Genomic DNA, 18,782 nt, shown 5'->3' on the forward strand with positions numbered 1-18,782 from the left:
CAAAAACAAATTTAAAAACATTTTTTGGGAGAGGCTGGAACGGATTAACGTCTTTTCAATTCATGTCAATGAGGAAAGATAATTTGAAATAAAAGTATTTTAAGTTACCACTGTACTAAATAAGATACGTGCTTAAAGAATAATTTTCATGAAATTTTATTTTTTTAAATGCCTTTTAAATTAAAAGTTATTGTCACCTTTTCTGACAGATGAGCATGATTATTGTTACGTACAGTAAGGAACTTATAAAGAAGCCGTTACAATTTAGGGATGAATTGCCTGAAGGTGTGGATAGACAGACTTTTTTCAGAACAGGAGATGGGAATGCTTTGGAATCGTCTTATATTTACACAACGGACAGCTCAAACACAACCCGCAACCACCGGTACCTTGTGACAAAGAACCCATCAACAGGATTGAGATGTAATCAGGTTAGACAAAGAAAGAATGAACGAGGCACCGTTTATTTTGGGCAACAGGCCTTTGCTGTTGCCCCACTGCAGCTCAAAGATGTAGAAGCAGATGAGATACTCCAGGTCCATCAAGACCACCACCAGCGAGTTGAGCTGATCGGCCAGCCAGAAGTCGGCAAACTCCACTCGGTGAAACGGTGCCGTAAACACTCGGAACTGGAAACACACATGATGACGGCAAAGATTCTCCAGCCACAGCTTCAGATCGTTGTTTGACAAACACCCACGTGACACTTCATTAGGTACACCATCACAATCCAACAGGATCCAAATGCAAGAACTGTATAGAAATAATTAATAAGGCCTTTGTAAAGATGATAATGGTAAATTTGTTGCAGCCACAGAGGTATTCAACAATAGATTTATTATTTGAGTTGTGAAGCAATGCTGTAGGACGACGCTGCATGAGGAGCTCAATTACTCCGTTGAGCTACTTAGGAGATATATAATTGTCATCCCATTGCGGGGAAGTTAAACAGCAATTTGGGACCGTCGACAATGAATCAGCGCATAATTGTTTGCCGTTAAGAGTGCGCTAAGCAGTTAACAACCGCACGTAATGGTTTGCAGCACGCACATGGCAAAATGCCTCATTAGCATGCCACGGGACGTGCTAAATGAGGATGAATTTGTGTCAGTTGGACGACATTTGATTGCTGTGCAAGTTTCAAGTTACTGTGCCGTCCCAAGTTTTAAAAACAAATACTACGCAAGAGGGAGAGATACATCTCATTCAAACACAGAAGGGGTGAGTTTGGTCAAACAAAACCCCCAAATAAGCAGAGCACAAATTTTCTTTCCTGTAACTCAGCAATATTTTCCACTTCCGATTCCATCACTTCATTCGCGTTCTCAAACTTTCCATTCCAGAAACCTGAAGGGCAAAACCGTTAAAAAAAAAACCCAAACCATTTTGGTCTTCATCACTTTTCCACCTCTCGCCAACCAGTGCAGGCAGTTCGAGTGAATCGCAATTTAGCGCATGCGATTTCGAGCGTGAGCAAATCAGGCCCTAAGCACTCAAGTAAAGATTGTCTTTTGGTGATAAACTGTTCATTAGGTATTAACCCTTTGAGGGACAGCGGTCACTCCAGTGGACAGTTTATCATGTTAACATGTTACAGGGTGCGTGACAAGATGAGATGACGGCGTCTATTTATCATTAAGTAAAAATGTAATAATATGGCGAATAGGATAGTAGTACAGTAATTGGCATTCTTATTTATATTCGTGAAGATGAGCAGATTTGGGGCATTTCTTTTCAGAAATTATATAATCTGTAGGTCATTACATTTTAAGGGTAATGTAAAGTGAGTTTTAAATGATATGAAAATGTTTTTGGGTACTTGAGTGTATGTTTATGGGTTAAATTAGTAAAACATTCGTCAAAGGAGAAGAATCTGTGCTTGGTGGTTGCGCCTTCTCGGCAGCACGCCTGTACCAGCACAGATTTTGATTGGGAGGAATGTTGGCGCCATTGACTGTTGGTGCTGGACGGCCCCGGGGCGCTTGTGTTTTTTGCGCCTGTAATGGGCAGCATTTTTTACAGCCCCGTTTTGTTCAGTGGAGATGTCGGCGCTGTTTGATTCTCTCCTCTTTCATCTCAAACTGCTTCAAATAACAAAGCGTGTGAGGGGAAAAGTGGTTAGGACTGCACGACTGTCCGTGTTTTATGTTATGTGTTGTGTTTATTATTTTACTTTATGTTAACTGTTTTGTTAAGCGCTTTGTTACAGCTGCCGCTGTTGTGAAAGCACTATATAAATCAGCATGTATTGTATTGTATATGGGCAATTATCTATTTATGTGTGTGTGTGTGTGTAGGGGGGCTCATTATTTGCTAATTTTGTCATATGGGCTTGGTCCCGGATCCTTGCTAATTGCAAAGCGTTAACCGTATTGTTATAATGTGATTCGACAACACCGAAATAATTACAACCCAGATTGCTCAATTAACAACGAGGAACTTTTTGTACTGGATCCGAATTGTTTTTCAATCATGTGGACCGACTGTTGTGTCCAGGTGGTGAGTGTATTTGCCACCCGACTTTAGCCGGAGGCGAATTTTGGAAAACCTTTTGTAAAAATGCTTCAACCCTCTGTTCGTTTCCAGCCTCAGGCTACACGTGACATTTAGTTGCGACAATGTACTTTACACCCTCAAATCTAGCATGCACACAATCGACATACACCATTGACGCGGGCTTGCACGGACACAGTGAAAATGTCAAAGAATACATAAGCGATATACCCTGTCAATCACAGTCTGTATTGATCGAGCCAATCCTCTGTGTGTGCGCCTCTCAAGGCTGCCAGCAGTTCATTGCCTTAGCAAACAATAATAATCTAGCAGCAGTTTGTCTCCTGATGAAATATTTGTCCTCTGCCTCGTCTTGTTGTCAGACAGGTTCACACTTGGCTTCGATGAACACACTCTAACGATGTTTGTTGTGATCACGTGACTCTTAATAATACGCCATCGCAAGCATCTGACGGACATTGTGGAATTCAAAAGTCCTCAAACCGCATGTGCCTTGGTATGATCATGCAGAAGAAATTGAGATTGCAGATGATTAGCTCGCTATAACCACGTCGGAAGAGCGCGGGGAGACTTGCAGCAAAGGGCAAGCGTATGAGGAAGGGTGAAGGGGGCTCCTGCTGGGGGAGAAGCTGGGGGGGGAGAAGAGGAGCTCACAGATTCAGCATACTGATGGATCTATGCCGGTAATGATTGCACAGTCACAGCGTTCACCTCCCCTGGGATGAGAATACATTCTATTATACCCCAACACACAGACACACGTACACACACTCTTGCACGCACAGATAAAACATACACATGAGCACACGGTGGCCATTTAGCGCAGCTCAGACAAAGAGCAAAGCAAAGCAGGGCGGGTTTTGTTGAAATAAGTCTTGAGATACAATCGGAATTGGACACAGTACTCATCTTTGTGTCACAGATGCGCACACACGCACATGCACATAAAGGTACACCCACACACGCGTACACTAGAACTGTGGCAATCACACAAGACAAGAAAATCTAAAGAAAACGTGCATACCGAAAGTTCTTTTTCAAAGCGGAACCAACATTGGCAACAAGTGGAATGTCATCCGTTCAACCTTTACCAAGGCCAACAAATCTTAATATGAACCAACGTCAAATTTTCCAATTTCATCGACAGCCACATCGACGTACGCCTGAATTTTGTCGTTAAAATTGAACTCACTAAAATTGAACACAGAGAAATTCAGGACAATTCAGAAAATAAATCTATTCATGTTGGCAAAAGGGAAAATTAATCTGCCTTTATTTGCGTCTGTATATGTATTTCTAATTATGTTAAGTGAAGTGGTATTCAATGCATGAATGGCTGAAAACCAAGTGCTCTAAAGGTAAATGCACAATAAAAATGAGATTATTTGATGCTTAGAAAAAATCTGAAGCATTCATCTGATAGCCAATTCTAATATTTGTTTCACGGAATTCCATTGATTTATCCCCATCAGTTTATTTTTCTCTTTGTTTTGTTGCATTTATCTGAGCTGCACTTCTAATCGTGTTTGCGGATGTTAGATTTTCTTTGACCAATCATATTCCAGCCTGTGTACGACAATATCAATTTAATCTGCCTCGGGCCTTCAGAATCAATAGTCCTGGTTGGTGTAATTTGAACCATACTAGCAATATTTCTTAAATCAATCACATTTCAAATTCGTCCTCACGGGGGCCGTAGCGCTGATCCTCAACATTTTTCCATCATCGGATTGGCTGCAAAATGCCTCCTCAAAAGTAAAACAATTCGAGGAGTCAAACCATCCGGATCAAAATTCAAGTGAGTCGTTTCTTTGTCAAATGGAGGTTGAAGGTGTACTGACCAACAGCTTGAGCAGCCAGAAGCGCGACTTGTAGTAGCATGTCTTGAAGGGGTTGATGAGGAAGAGCAGCATGAAGCCGTAGAGGACGAGAGGGTTGATTTGCATGGGGAAGTAGAGGTACTCTGAGTACAGACACGACAGGATGCTGAGACACCATAACACGCCGAGGAACCCAGCGATCTGCAAAACAGAAAAGGAACAACGTTGAACGCGCAATAATTATGAGCCATCATATCGCTTTAATCTCGGCATGTCGCATTCTAACCTCAAAGAGGTGCTGGTGTGAGAGGTTGTTGCGAGGATTGATCTCAAAGATGAGCACGTGGTTGACTCCCGCCTGTCTCCAACCGTAGGTGTTAATGCCCAGCAGGAACAGGAACTGGATCAAGAGAAACCCGCCCCGGTAGATCCGCACCAGAGGCCATACGTTCTCATAGCGGATGAACACTGCGCCTGGAAAACATACAAAACAACAAGTTGAGGAGAGGCAATTAAAAAAACGTTTTTTTAAAAAGTCTTGGACATTCAACAACTATGGCAGAAAATGGAGGGTGGGTGAGAGTTACCTGTTAGGACAAAGGCGATGGCGAGGATGATGAAGATGCCACAGTAAAGACCCACACGGAAGGTCGTCCAGGCCAAAGCAGGCTGAAGCGAAACGGGTGGACATTAGTTTCCCCCCCCCAAAAAAAAAAATAAAATAAGATGACTGCGTTTCCCATGAAGTATCTGTCCATTTTGTTTCGTTTACAAATAGGTTATCTTTATTTCTTTTCAACATTTCAAGTAGGGCAGTATTCAAATTAATTTGTCATCCTGTTATCGTTCTAATATATTAGGATTTTTAATTTGCTTTACTCTTTTACAAAAATATAGAAAACAGGGGCATTATTGCAGAGATTTGAAAAGACATAAAATGAGTGTACTGTATATTACGGCTACTGTGTATGTATGTGCTGAAGTATTTCTTCCCAGCTCCCAAAATGTGTCCATAACGCCACTCTTCTTCCTACCCCTTGTTCTCCGTTTTTCATCGACAAAATCGCCGCCTGGTGACCCGTCAGACATCCCGCTCCTAATATCTTGAATACTGTGTATTTATTGTGTTATAAAAGATGAAAAAAGTCTTTCCAGGCCAATCTAACATGACTTGCAGTGCGCTTTAAGAATGACACAGTTGTTCAAAGTGCTGTAAAGTATAAAACAAACTAAGAAAATAAAACGGCAAAGGAAACGACACACATCAACAGCTAAACTAACAAAGATAAGACAACCTTCAAAAACAGAAGAAAGGAATGAAACAAAACAATCACAACAAAACAATTTAAAAATAGGCAATGAATCAGCTTGTTTAAGGTGCACTGCTGAGGTAGCGAGAGTGGCTGCCTTTACAGCAGCTCCTTTACTTTTTGTTCTTTGACTTTCTTCCTTTCATAATTTTGCTGCTGAAAATTGGGAATTTCTCCATTGTGAGACGAATAAAGGTTTTCTTATTCTTATTTCCCTTCGCAAGCACAATTACGATTTTCTAATCATAAACGCAAATGTCGAAAAGGTCTTGCTCGTGCGATTGTGCTGCAATTCTGACCTGAGCGGCCCCCAGCGGAGGAACGCGTAACCTCTTCATCGCCCGCTGACGATCTCCTCCCTCCAGCTCTGTGGTCACCAACGTCTGGATGCACAAACACGAATCAAAGCCTCCATGCACGTTTATGCACGTCAAACCGCGCGTATGTTGCGCACCTCAGTCTCCGTGATGAGCTGCGTGATCTTCTTGCAAGTGTAGAAGGGCGCCACTTCCACGTGAGCCACACGCCAGTCGGCCCCGCGGCACGTATCCAGAATCTTGTCATGTTTCTTCAGGATCTTACGGAAACCGGTGAAATTCAAATTCTGTGGACACCAAAAGAGGCACTGTTGAAATCAAATCCCAATCCACTGCAGTTTTGATTTTGGATTTGATTGGATATTGAATATATAATCCCAGTATTATTCTGTTCCAGGAGGCGGTAGCATTGTCCGTGTTCATTTTCTTTTCTTTCTTGTTGGCATATTTATTATTATTTAATGTTTGAGAACATTCTCACAAAGACAACAAAAGTGAATATAAAATACAGAGAATATTATTTATCAAGTGGAAAAAAAATCGTATAAAAAAGTAATTGGCCCGTGAAGCGTTATTGCCACTCTTGGCAGCAGGAACTGAAATTAAAAGAGTTTGCAATTTCTGGAGATGAGTCTTTCACCAGAGCGTGGAGGAATTTTGGCCCACTCTTTGTAGAATTGTTTTCACTCAGTCATTTGAAGGGTTTTCACGCATGAACCGGGTTTAAGGACGGTGCAATTGCATTTAAATCCGGACATTGATGATGCTATGCCAAAACCGAATATATATATTTTTTGTTTAGCCATTTATTGCTGGCATGTTCTGAATCATTGTCCGGCTGTATAATCCAAAAGTTGAAAAGCACAAACTGATGGCCAGACCTCAGCAAGTCGTCCAGGGTCTGAAGCGGTCAAGCAGCCCCAGAAGATGAAATTGCCACCATGTTCGACGATTGGGATGTTTTTTTTTTTTTTGAACCAAATTCTGTCATTTTTAACACACCTCCCGAAAAGTTAATCTGAACTGCATTTTGTTTTCTTGAGTTGATCAAGAAATACTGACATACTGATACCTGGTAGTTCTGCAGCAGGATGAGGCTCAGGTAGAACTCACTAAAGGCAAGCTTCAGATCCTTGATGTTGTGGTGCTTGCAGCGCTCTTCCTGCGACAGGTGGAACACAGTCTTTCGTCTGCGCAGCCCGGGCGGAGCGTTGCTTTCGCGCTGGGCATCCAGAGAAGATTGTAGCTCATTCTGCAAGGTGGCAAAGCGTCTCTGGGCTTCCGCAAGCTTTTCTGCAAAGAGGAAAGACAAATCGAGGGTTTAGGGCTTCAGTTTCAATCCAATTTCGACCACTTATCTTGTACAGGATCAGCTTTCAAAGTTCAGGCTGGAGTGTATTCAAAATGTCTTTGGTGGAGAAGTGGTGTATACCCTGGACAGGTTGCCAGTCAACCACAGATGGGGCGACAGTAATGCATGGCTTTTTTTCATATAAAATAATGATTCAGGTTGACACCAGTGATCTTGATGAATGAAAAACTCCTGCTTTTAAGATAAAGTAACAAACAAAACAAGCGGAAAAAAAAATTATACATCCTGTCTGCATTCAGCCCATTCGTTCCAGGAAGCCTGAGTATGGAGACTATAAGTCTACTCTGAACTGACATGTGAGAAGAATCATTATGTGGGTCAGAGATAGGTTACCACACGCAGACGGAAAGATAAACGAGGTGAATTCCACGGTGTCGTGATAAGAAATAGAATTGAATGAACTACTCAATGCATTTATCCTAATGTAAATCCTCCTGTTGGACTTAAATGACCACTTTTGCATGCCCCCTTTCCTCGTCCTAAATTAAGACTCTGCTAATAAGATACTTTATTCTGCTGCGACCGTTTCAACGCCGATATATTTGTTGAGTATATACTGTATGTTTGATTGTATTTTAACTCTTTTAATTGTCCTGTACAGTGGCATTGTGTGGATTGAAAGGCACCTTAGAAATGAAATGTACAATAATAATAATATGAAATTGGTGATTTGATTTGATGTTATGGATTTTTTTTTGGTGTTTGTTTTCAAATGGCACAACTAACTAAGGGAAACTATTGCCGAGGTTACTCTAATCTAATTGAATGGGGAAAGAGTCAGCCCAGGGCAGCTCAATAGTATGTAACATTTAACCCTTTCAGGGACAGCTTATGTTATCAGGTTACAGGCTGCATGAAAGGGTTATTATTTGTATCTTTTATGTCTGATTGTTTTCTTCTATGCTGGCACTACCCACTTTTGAAACACTCGAAGCATACGTTGACATAGAAAAAAAACACAAAAAAATTGGATACAGTTTGTATATTGCCACTCCCATGTGAGGTTTGCTGTCAAAAAAAAATTGAAGTTGTGCAACGAAAACAAACATAAAGCTTTGCCCTTGAATGCTTACAAACAACACAATGTGCCATTGATGGGCTAATGAATAGCATCTGTGGCGCAGAGCTAAGCAAGTGGGCATTTGAACACGTAGGCAGGCAATCTAACAATATTCACAGGCATACATTCTTGATCCTTTGTGAGGACTAATATTACATCAGCTCTGTGAGTCAGTCTTGACACTTTGTGTTTGGCTCCATGTTTGTATTAAAGTGCTACTTTAACATTGTGCTGCTCCAACACACCTGTTGGAGCAGCACAATGTCCATTGAACTGAAGTAAATACTGCTTCCAAAACTCTTTTGATTTTTAACTTTCTAGATGAGTTGTGATTGTGTGAGGCACATGCTGGCCTTGTGCATTATCTGGTGAGGCTCTACATATCACGTTACCTGGCTTATACTCTACTTGGACAGTAATATTATGGGATGTGCTTACTCAGCACCAGCATGCGACGGTTGTAAGAGGCGTGAGAAAGTCATGACCTTGATGCTGTGATGTGCTGTGGGAAAAGTGGAATTCACTACAGCTGACCAGGCAGGGATGGGTTAATGAACCTAAACACCCACTTCTCATGGAAATTTATAATGGGGGGGGGGGGGGATGACTCAAAACAGACAGGATGAGTTTAGGGGGATTTCCTTAGCAGCATTTTCAGCCAGGTGTGTTACTGCACAGACCTGGATTTGAGCGCAGTACAGCACAAAAGCTTAAGGGAGGTCATAACCCCTTTCACAGAGTGCTTTGCAGAGGCGAGAATGTTATGTGAAGTCAGCACACAATTTATCTCCATGGCTCCACTGCTGAGACTCGCAGCCACCTAACTGGCACCAGATTAAGTAGGCCAGCTGACTTTTCAATGTATCCCTTCTTTTTGGATGCGGAGAGATGCATTTAAGGTTTCGGGATTAATGAGTAACAGTAAAAAAGTTGGCGTCATACGAAGAGATATCGAATGTAAGATGGATATCCACATTAGGTTAACGTGTATAATGAGATCCAATACAAGAGGTGTATCGTTTGAAGTGAAGAGTATTCAATCAAAGCTCCAGCCGTACAATAAAGCAAGACGTCAGCCGTCAAAATAAATATGTCCTTCGAGAAAAATAGAAGCATGCTTAGTAAGTACTTTGGGAACTCAATCTCTGCTTAATATATTCTCCGGTGACCTTACAGATGTATTCACCCACCCGTGAATAATCTCCCTGCTTAAGATGTGGAACCTGATGGCAAATCAACCTTGTCCTATTGTCGACCTGAAAAATCTGCAGTGCCTAAAAAGACCTCTAGAGGGAGTACCATGTGTCCTCCATCTGAGCTCAAGTTCATTTCCAAAAGTCCACAGCTACCAGAATATATTTCAGCCTGTCTCACATTACGCTGTGGGTGCATTCTCCCGTGCCCCCTTGAAATACTCACTGGTCCGGATTTGCTCATCATAGCAAGGTTGCATATTCTGGTTCAATTCTTACATAGCGTGGTGAGCTAATTAATTTGTCTAGCAGGGTACATGTCTTGTGAATCCCTGGAGGTAACTATAATCAAATTTCGAATGTGTGTTATCACAATACTGGTGTGTGATCGTACACAAATGAAACACCGGTGTGTGTTAAATTGGACTGAGTGACAAATGCAATTGGGGCCAGGGGTATTTATTTACTGAACTGCAGAGGGTATCAGGCATTCATTTGAGGTATGGCATTTATTCGGGGAGAGTCTTTCATCTGTACAATCTCTTTTTTATAACAGTAAATCACAAAAAAAAAAATCCTCACACTTAAAGGTACAAATTCTAAATAATATAGCAATGGAATATGGATTATGAAAAATGTAACAACATAATATAGCACAGGTGACCTGGAGCCACTCCCATTTTACTAAATCTTATTTTGCAGTTGGATTGGGGGGTGGGGGTGGGGGGGGGTTTATGCTCTGAGACCATTTTGATTTTTAAGACAACCGATGGGCCCAGGCAAATATTTTTTTGAACAGATGATGCAGCCACTGGTGAAAAACGGCACAGCGTTTATTGGAGAAGAGGCCACTATTTGATGAAATAAGACAGTTCGCAGAAGGCTGGTGATAATTACCTGAATAAAAAGTGTTGATTTTCAACAGCTCCTTCTCACATGTCTGGAAAAACCTCTCTTCAAATTTCGCATAGTATCTCTTCACGGTGTCCTCATCTGTGACTGGAAGGAAAAGAGAAACAAAAAGAATAATGTCAGTTTGCTTTGTTCACTGTGACAAAATACAACTGATATACACATTGCTAAGAATTATGGATTCCCAAACAAAATTGGAATGATGATCTGGTATCACACTTCAAACATAATTTTTTTTTCCCCCATTAAGAATGTTGACATAACAATTGTAAAACAATAATTTTTTTTCTCCTCTCATGAATTTTATTAACTAATCCAAATCATCTAAAGTGCATTCAAGAGGCACTTAAAACGAAGGCCAGATTGAAATTTACTTTACAGAAGAAGCTTTATACCGGATCGCGCCGGATAAAGTAGTGGCAGCATTAGATCCGATGCTAATGTCACCTCATAAACAGCGGCTATAATAGAATGACTGCTCGAATCAGAGGCTCTCTATTCTGCAAAGTAATAAGAAAGACATGCCCCGGGCACTCTGTCAATATCCCTGCGTGCACACATACAACTCACACGCCAAGCCTGATGAAAACGTATAAAACATGAAACAACGTCCTGAAAATCCAACAGTTTTACAAGGCAAAAAAAAAAGAAAAAAAGATGAGATCCTGCCTTCGATCCCGTAAAATAAACCACACGCCGCAGGAGCAAACACTTCATCGCGGAAGGGCAAATGTAATAGGAAAGGAAAAAGGGAAGTTCACACAGCAGCTGTGATAGAAATTAACCTTTCGCCTTATTTGAGCAGCATTCTTGGGAGAGAGAGAGCAGCGCGTCTCGAACAAGATCATTAGTATAATGAGAACGGTTGAAAAATAGAGAGCGAGCTACATACTACAGCCGGCGATGCTCTATGAAGGACAAAGTGCTATAAAAACAAGAAGCTGCAGTCTTAACAGAGATGAACCATAATGACGGACACCATATGGATGGAAGAAAAGGGCTGAAACAATTCATCGCCTCCCAACCCCGTCTACTTCGATTCGGCCGTCATCAACTTTCGCCGTCGGTCTTGGTGCACTCACGTGATCACGTGAAGTAGCTGCAATGGGTCAATACAATTTATCCTGGTCACCGTTGTGGGTGACATATCCAAAATGACTACTGGCAAAGAATTACTATAGAGCAGTGGTTCTTAACCTTGTTAGAGGTACCGAACCCAACCAGTTCATATGCACGTTCACCGAAACCTTCATTTGCGGGGGGGGTTATTTATTTATTTATTTTTACAAATTCAAGACATTAAAAAAAAGCACATTTATTAAAAATAGAAAAAAACTTCCAGAAATTTTCAAGTCAGAAGTACAAGTTTTTTTTAAATTGTGCACAAAATGAACCAGCCAGTGATGGCCAAGCGGGCGTGTCATAACTAATTGACATGTTGAGTCGGGTATGTCAACCTCCATCGCAGAGGCTCCGTCGAACCACTGAGACAGAATCACCGAACCACTCGTGTTCAATCAAACACAGGTTAAGAACCACTGCTATGGAGGTTAGCTTCCTTTTACACTTGGACAATAGTTTAAAATAAATAAATACAATATTGCTAAATTCATTCATTTTCCAATCCGCTTTATCCTCACAAGGGTCGCGGGGGGTGCTGGAGCCGATCCCAGCTGTCTTCGGACAGTAGGCGGGGGACACCCTGAACCGGTTGCCAACCAATCGTAGGGCACACAGAGACGAACAACCAATCGCGCTCACACTCACACCTAGGAACAATTTGGAGTGTTCAATCAGCCTCCCATGCATGTTTTTGGAATGTGGGAGGAAACCGGAATACCCAGAGAAAACCCATGCAGGTCCGGGGAGAACATGCAAACTCCACACAAGTCGGCCGGAGCTGGAATTTAACCTGGTACCTCTGCACTGTGAGGTTGACATGCTAACCACTGGACCACCGGGCCGCCCGATATTGATAAATTGCCATCTTTTATTGGGGCGGCACGGCTAACAATACAAGTAGAGTAGAGCGGTCGTCTCTCAACCATTGTGACCCAGTCGAAGTGTCCTTGAGCAATATACCGAACCGCTAGTTGCTCCTCATGCTGCCTCATCAGTAGCTGAATGAGGAAACAGTGCTCTACAAGCGCTATACAGGTGAACGCCCATTTACCATTTCATAAAGTCGGCAGCAGTCGATTTGATCTGAACTTACTGAACCAAGAGAGAACTTCATCTGGGTCGGCCATTCCCAACCGGGTTGATATGCGCTTATGGCAGTCGGTACTTCCTGCGATGATGTCAGCAGGCACAGATTTCACACAAAATCTATTTGTGAGCACATGTGGATGAGACTGTGATATCAGTAGTCACACTTCGGGCATTCTTTTGACTGCATATTCGAAATTAAAAGAAAAAAAGACGTTTGTTTGGTCATGAGATTTTTCTGAATGTCATAGGGGAGCCTTGGCTCGCTAAAGGTTGGGAAGCACTGCCTTAGGTCAACCGTCAGAAGTACTGAATTGATTTCAAAGAAAAGGCCAAGTGGCGTTTGTCCCTGCGGAATAACAAGAACCCATTGGCCTGACATTTAAGATGGGATACAATATTATTTTATTTAGTTTTCTGGATGAGACGAGGAGATAGCCAGAATCAGTAAAGCATATTTACTGGAATCGTTTTTTTGGGAGGAATTCGTCCATTTCTTGCTACCTTGCCGCATAAAAACGATAACGAAGTGTGAATGAGGAAATCGAGGATGAAAGCTTAGTCTGGATTCTCCTGCTGACCCAGGACACACAGTGCGCACAGGTGTGTGTGTGAGTGCGTGCCATTTCACTTCAGTCCCAAGGTCACGTGACGTGAAAGAACAAAGGCGGCCATCGTCTTTGAATCCGCACACGAGGCCTCGGTTCCGGCCTCGCTAGATCATCTTGCTCAGCCGCTGCCTGAGCACGCATGAACATCGCTTCATTAGGTCTTCTTAGCTCAGCTCCCGTAAATCCAATGAAAGCCCGATCATCTAAAATGTTCAAATCCATGCGGTGATTAGCCTTGCACGGCGCATCTTTAATTGAATTAACAAGAGCGTTTCGTGTAAATCTCACAGCTTCTATTACGGCTGCACACCGTGGCTCCTTATTAGCGCTCGTCTGGCCAGATGAGAGATTTATTTCAACATCCTACACCGGAGGGAGGCAGACTCTTTGGAGACGACTGCATTTCTTCTGAATCGAATAGGACAAACGGTAATAGCAACCGACAAATGAAAAATGAATCTAATGGCCAGAGATACGAAGGTGCATCACATTCCATTGGAATATAGTCGAAAAGTGAATTTATTTCTCTCTATCGGTTAAAAAAAGTGAAAGTCATAAATAGAGATTCATTAAACCTTATTTTGCGTGTGTGTACTGTATGTGTGGAAAAAATCCCACCCGCACTTTATTCTTCAAGCAGACGTCTTCTTTACAACAGCCGCATCTGCATGTTATGGGAATTATGTTGGCATCAATCAAAGCTAAACTAAATCAATAAATCAAAATCGTCAGAAGTAGGAAGCATTTAGCAAAGATTCTTAATTGCATTCAAGGTAAATAATATTCACACAACGGGTTGTGAAATGAAATGCACAGGCAGATTTAGAAGGTCATATTTGAATAAAAGAAACTGAATGTGTGGCGACTTTTGAAATTATTTGGACTTTCTTTGAAATCACACCGACAAAGCACATTGAATTTTAATGTACATATTGTATTACATTTAGGAATACAGTCAAACCTCGGTTTTCGAATGTCTCTGTTCTCAACCAAATCGGTTTTCGACCAGAAAATTTGATATTTTTACGCCTCGGATTACTACGGAAAACCGGTTTTCGACCAAACTGATCAAACCCGAATACGCCACTTGACTCCTCTCGCAAATCTGACTGTTTTTATGTTATTTTTGCATCGAGCCCCAAATCATGGGCTAATAAAATAGTTTCGGATTTCAAACAAATCGCTTTTCGAACAGCCTTCTGGAACGGATTATGGTCGAAAACCGAGGTATGACCGTACGTATTAATTAATATGATATTTATTTTAGGTTGTACTGTTGAATGATTTTTATTTGTCCTGTACACAAGTCTTACACTTCACATGTCAGCGATTTTATACCAAAACATGAACCATGATTTTGTAGATTTTGCTCTGATTATCTTAAAACCGCTAATGTGTAAATAAGAGCAGCAAAAGAAGTTGAATGCATCGTGCAGGCAGCACAGACACAAAGAATTGCGTTGCTAGCCAGGAAAAAAAACAACAACTCTTGACTTGACCTCCAGTATTCCCAAAGCGAGCCAGTCGTCGACGGCATCGGCCCTCCTCGCCATCCCCCCTCGCTCGCTCACCCCATCTTCTGTAGACTGTATAAATAAATGATGAGACAGCTTCCCCTGAAGTCAACCACCCCTCACTACCCCCCGTAAAAAAAAAAGAAAGACAATTCTGTCACATGACCCCAACACTCTGGCAAATAAATCCTTGATGGCGATACTAAGTTTACATCAGTAAAATGATTAACTCACACATCTTATGCATATTTTGAGCATTGCCAAAAAGAAATACATTTGCATTTCAATTAGAATGAATTTCTGCCACTTCACCTGCCATTATTTATTTGTCATTTAGAGGCACTTATTTTTTGCTGATTTAACTCATTCAATCCCAGCCATTTTCACTGGAGCAAACTCCTCAAACACAGCGTTTTACTGGATTTTGACTGATCTTGCAAGGCCCACAGAATATTTGGTTCTAATGCTATATAAACCAAATAAAGTTTGGACTCTCTTCTTTCAGCAGAAAAAAAATGTTGTTTCTATCTTTTTCCATTCTTCAGCAATCGGCATTACAAAATGGCAACATTTCATGAAAATGGCGATTCCTGGGCAAAAAAACTGAGAAAATAGCTTTTTGTAAAAGCACGTGAGGCACCACTGCCACCTACTGGACGCTTTTTTACATGATTTACAATGCTTATTCTCATTCACAGATTGCATCAGACCCTCCTCCTCTCTATGACGCAAAAAAAAAAAAAGACGTAGACATACAAGTACGCCCTTGGCAGGCGGGGCCTAATTTTAAAAAGACGTACAAGTACGTCTTGTGGAATGAATGAGTTAAAGAGTTGGTTGTGTGACCACAACGGTTATAATTAGAATTCAAACATTTTGATTCAACAGACCAATCGCCCCCTCCAAATGAAAAGCTTTTGCATTTACGTTTAATAAACATTTAAGAAATTAGACAGCATTTGTAATTTTGTGGTGGATCGGCAAAATGCCTGCATCCCATCTCGATCCTCCAAAATCAAGGGACGAACGTGCGCACACCCAATTTGTTTGTCTCGACTCCATTGACTCCATTTTATGACATCTTCCGATGTCCTGAGAGCAATTGGCTCGTGTCGCCAAGGAGGCTTTTCCATTATCATTGCCGTGGCTAATATGTATCCTCCATGTGCACGCACAAGCAAAAGATAAACTGTTCTATAACAAAGAGCAGGACTGACTTATCTCTAGTCTAATATTAACCTATTGAGTGCATAATATATGAAACTATATTTGACTTAGCTTCCTACATTGCCCGACATTAAGGAAGAAACAAACAGCACAAAAATCCGGTGCTTACACTCACACCCGCACCCTTATTCTTTCGTCTCATCTTTTTTTTTGGGGGGGGGGGGGGGGACTCACGAATCCCCGTACGGCCCTGCAGCCACAATTAAATCTCCCAATCACGTCTGTGATGTAGGCCAGGGGAACATTAGAAATGCACACTCACAGGCAGCCAAGCAAGACCGCAGGCAGGCTCGGGAGCCACTTCCCCCGGTTCTTCTTCTTGTGTACTTTTTATACCAGCAGACTGCAATCTCAGCAGGTCCCAAATATCAACTGGCAACAAGGGAGTGCAAACGACATCGCACGCTCGCATCACTACGAGTGTTGAGCTCATAATCTGCACTGATGTCTGCTCACTGGTCTGTGTGAGAGAATGCGTTTCTCCCAGGTAATTTTGGGTAAAAAGCGGGGTAACCTGGACCGGGGTACAACCTGCTTGAGAATCAATCGCACGTTTTGTTGTCACCTTTTACCACGAGAAGCATTACAAGCAGTTGTCGTGGCCGAGTGGTTAAGGCGATGGACTTGAAATCCATTGGGGTGTCCCCGCGCAGGTTCGAATCCTGCCGGCAACGCGATTTACCTTTCTGAATTTTCTATGAATATGCAAGTGAAGTTAGGATACTAAAGATGTGTGTGACTGTGAAGGACTTTCAAGAGTCAAAGGTAACACTTCACCCTGTGTTACGTCCTTGATAGTTGTCATTTTAGGGGAGCAAATATTTTTGTATGTGCCATCACAGTTCGAAAGGCATTTGTGGAATGAAAATTGAACATATTAAATCATCAATTTTCATCTACCCAAGGGGGCGGAGGGGCCACCATGTTGGGCAATACTGTCGTCTGCTGCAGAGCGAAATTAACGTCACGGCCACTACCGTATTGGCCCGACGGCCCTGATTATAAGACGACCCCCTCTTTTTCAAGACTCAAATTTGAAAAAAGACTTTTTGAACACCAAATAATTTTTTATACAGAAAATAATTACAGTACATCTGAAACAAATGATTATAACAATATATTTGAGAGAAAAAGCATGTTATTTTGCCTCATTCAAATCTTAATATCTGAACATTTAAATATGTAAACTAAAGTGCAGTCACATTCGTAAATGAATAGCTTCTGGTTTTTGAAATGTAAATTACATCACAACTTCTCCTCAGCTGCTGGTTAACCTGGCCAATCTTTGACCCACTTTTCTCCAGATTGTCGCTACATTTCTCCATTTTCTGTTATCTCTTCTATTATTTTCTTCCTGACCGCTATTTTTTATTTTTCTTCTTCGTGCTACCGCTATTTTTATTCTTCGTGACAGGGGTTCACTTTGGCCTTGGGAGTCAAGTTCAGCATTCGCTTCAATGATATCTGGCGCCATCTAGCGTCATGAATGGGTAAAATATCTAGACCCCGAATATAAGACGACCCCCACCTTTTCAGTCTTATTTCAATGCAAAAAATACCGTCTTATATTTGGGCCAATACAGTAAGTTGTTAAAAATATCATGTGACCAAATCCAGAAAGTTCAGGATGACTGTGATAGTTCGACCCAAACATGCTAAAAAAACCACTGTCAACATTTTGCATTTGCAGTTTGCATTTGATTGTGCGGCTGTGCCAAATGCTGAATCCACTGAAGGTACTCACACAGCATATAAGCGAGTCGCTACACTATATGAGAACATGCGACAATATGGTGAAACAGACCTCAGGAGGCCATAGAGCAGGTTGTTCTCCGCTAAATATGCATCTGTTCACCGAGCTGGAAAAATTACACATATAGGAGAGGAAATCAAATTACTCAATTAGAGGAGACGTACAGGAAGAAATAGCGCTGAGCTGGGATATGAGGAGGTAGGAGAGTCTCTCAGTCGAGAGAGAGAGTGGGAGAGGGAGAGAGAGAGGGGTCATCTTCAAGGAGGATGTGAATGCACAGCTTTTTCACCGAGTCCCATTTATTTATGAGATACATGTTTTTCGTCAACATTTCCCAGTATACTGCAGCTAATACTGTGTGAACAAATTATACTGCGCAATTTTTTTAAAATATACTGTGTACAGCTTCAGTTGGAATATATTATCAGCGGGTGATGGTCAATCGTCATCCCATTAAAAATGGAAGAATTATTGAAAACGAAATGCATGAACGAAAGGACAACCTTACACGTGAACTCTCCAAATATTTTCCAGAGTTCATATTTAAACCCTGACTGTTGAACCTCAAAATGTGATTTGTTAGATTATCGTGCTGGCCTAAAAAGTCCCAGACAGCAATAATGTTTATGTTCTGTTCTTTCTTCAAACAGAATAATTTCCACCAAGGCGAGCACATAGGTGATGCTTTATGTTTCATTGCATGGCCAAATAACACCACGCTGTCAACTTTTCGTGGACTTCGCACCTTTCTCCTGATTTTTCTCACATGCAATCCGTGTTTGCCTCCTCCACTTTCTTTTCACTCTGCTTTCCTTTACAGCTAAAATGGTGCGAACTCTCCTGGTCTTTCCGCTCCAACAAGCTTGTTAAAATGATCCACACGCGACCGAGTGGAAGCGATGAGGGCGCTGTGCTCAACCCGCTGCATTCATACAGAAAACAACAGGAGGGCTGTCGGTGCTGAGAGGCCG

General features: G+C 41.7%; 1 protein-coding gene and 1 non-coding gene across 2 annotated transcripts in view; one reads left to right on the top strand and one right to left on the bottom strand.

Annotated features, from left to right (window-relative positions):
* The window catches only part of xpr1a (xenotropic and polytropic retrovirus receptor 1a), a 56,733-nt gene that overhangs the window by 11,814 nt on the left and 26,137 nt on the right, over window positions 1-18,782 (bottom strand). Inside the window, exons 3-10 of the mRNA XM_086114911.1 lie at window positions 10,484-10,585; window positions 7,034-7,254; window positions 6,099-6,248; window positions 5,944-6,027; window positions 4,922-5,003; window positions 4,621-4,808; window positions 4,356-4,535; window positions 461-629 (exon numbers count right to left, since the gene is read on the bottom strand). Coding sequence (XP_085971037.1) covers window positions 461-629; window positions 4,356-4,535; window positions 4,621-4,808; window positions 4,922-5,003; window positions 5,944-6,027; window positions 6,099-6,248; window positions 7,034-7,254; window positions 10,484-10,585 — 1,176 coding nt within the window. The remainder of the gene's footprint in view (window positions 1-460; window positions 630-4,355; window positions 4,536-4,620; window positions 4,809-4,921; window positions 5,004-5,943; window positions 6,028-6,098; window positions 6,249-7,033; window positions 7,255-10,483; window positions 10,586-18,782) is intronic.
* On the top strand, window positions 16,651-16,732 carry trnas-uga (transfer RNA serine (anticodon UGA)). The gene has a single exon. It is a non-coding gene; the product is annotated as a tRNA-Ser (tRNA).

The sequence above is a fragment of the Hippocampus guttulatus genome, chromosome 7 (assembly GCF_054856545.1).
Source record: "Hippocampus guttulatus isolate MCC_2025c chromosome 7, RoL_Hgut_1.0, whole genome shotgun sequence".
Classification (NCBI taxonomy): Eukaryota; Metazoa; Chordata; class Actinopteri; order Syngnathiformes; family Syngnathidae; genus Hippocampus; species Hippocampus guttulatus.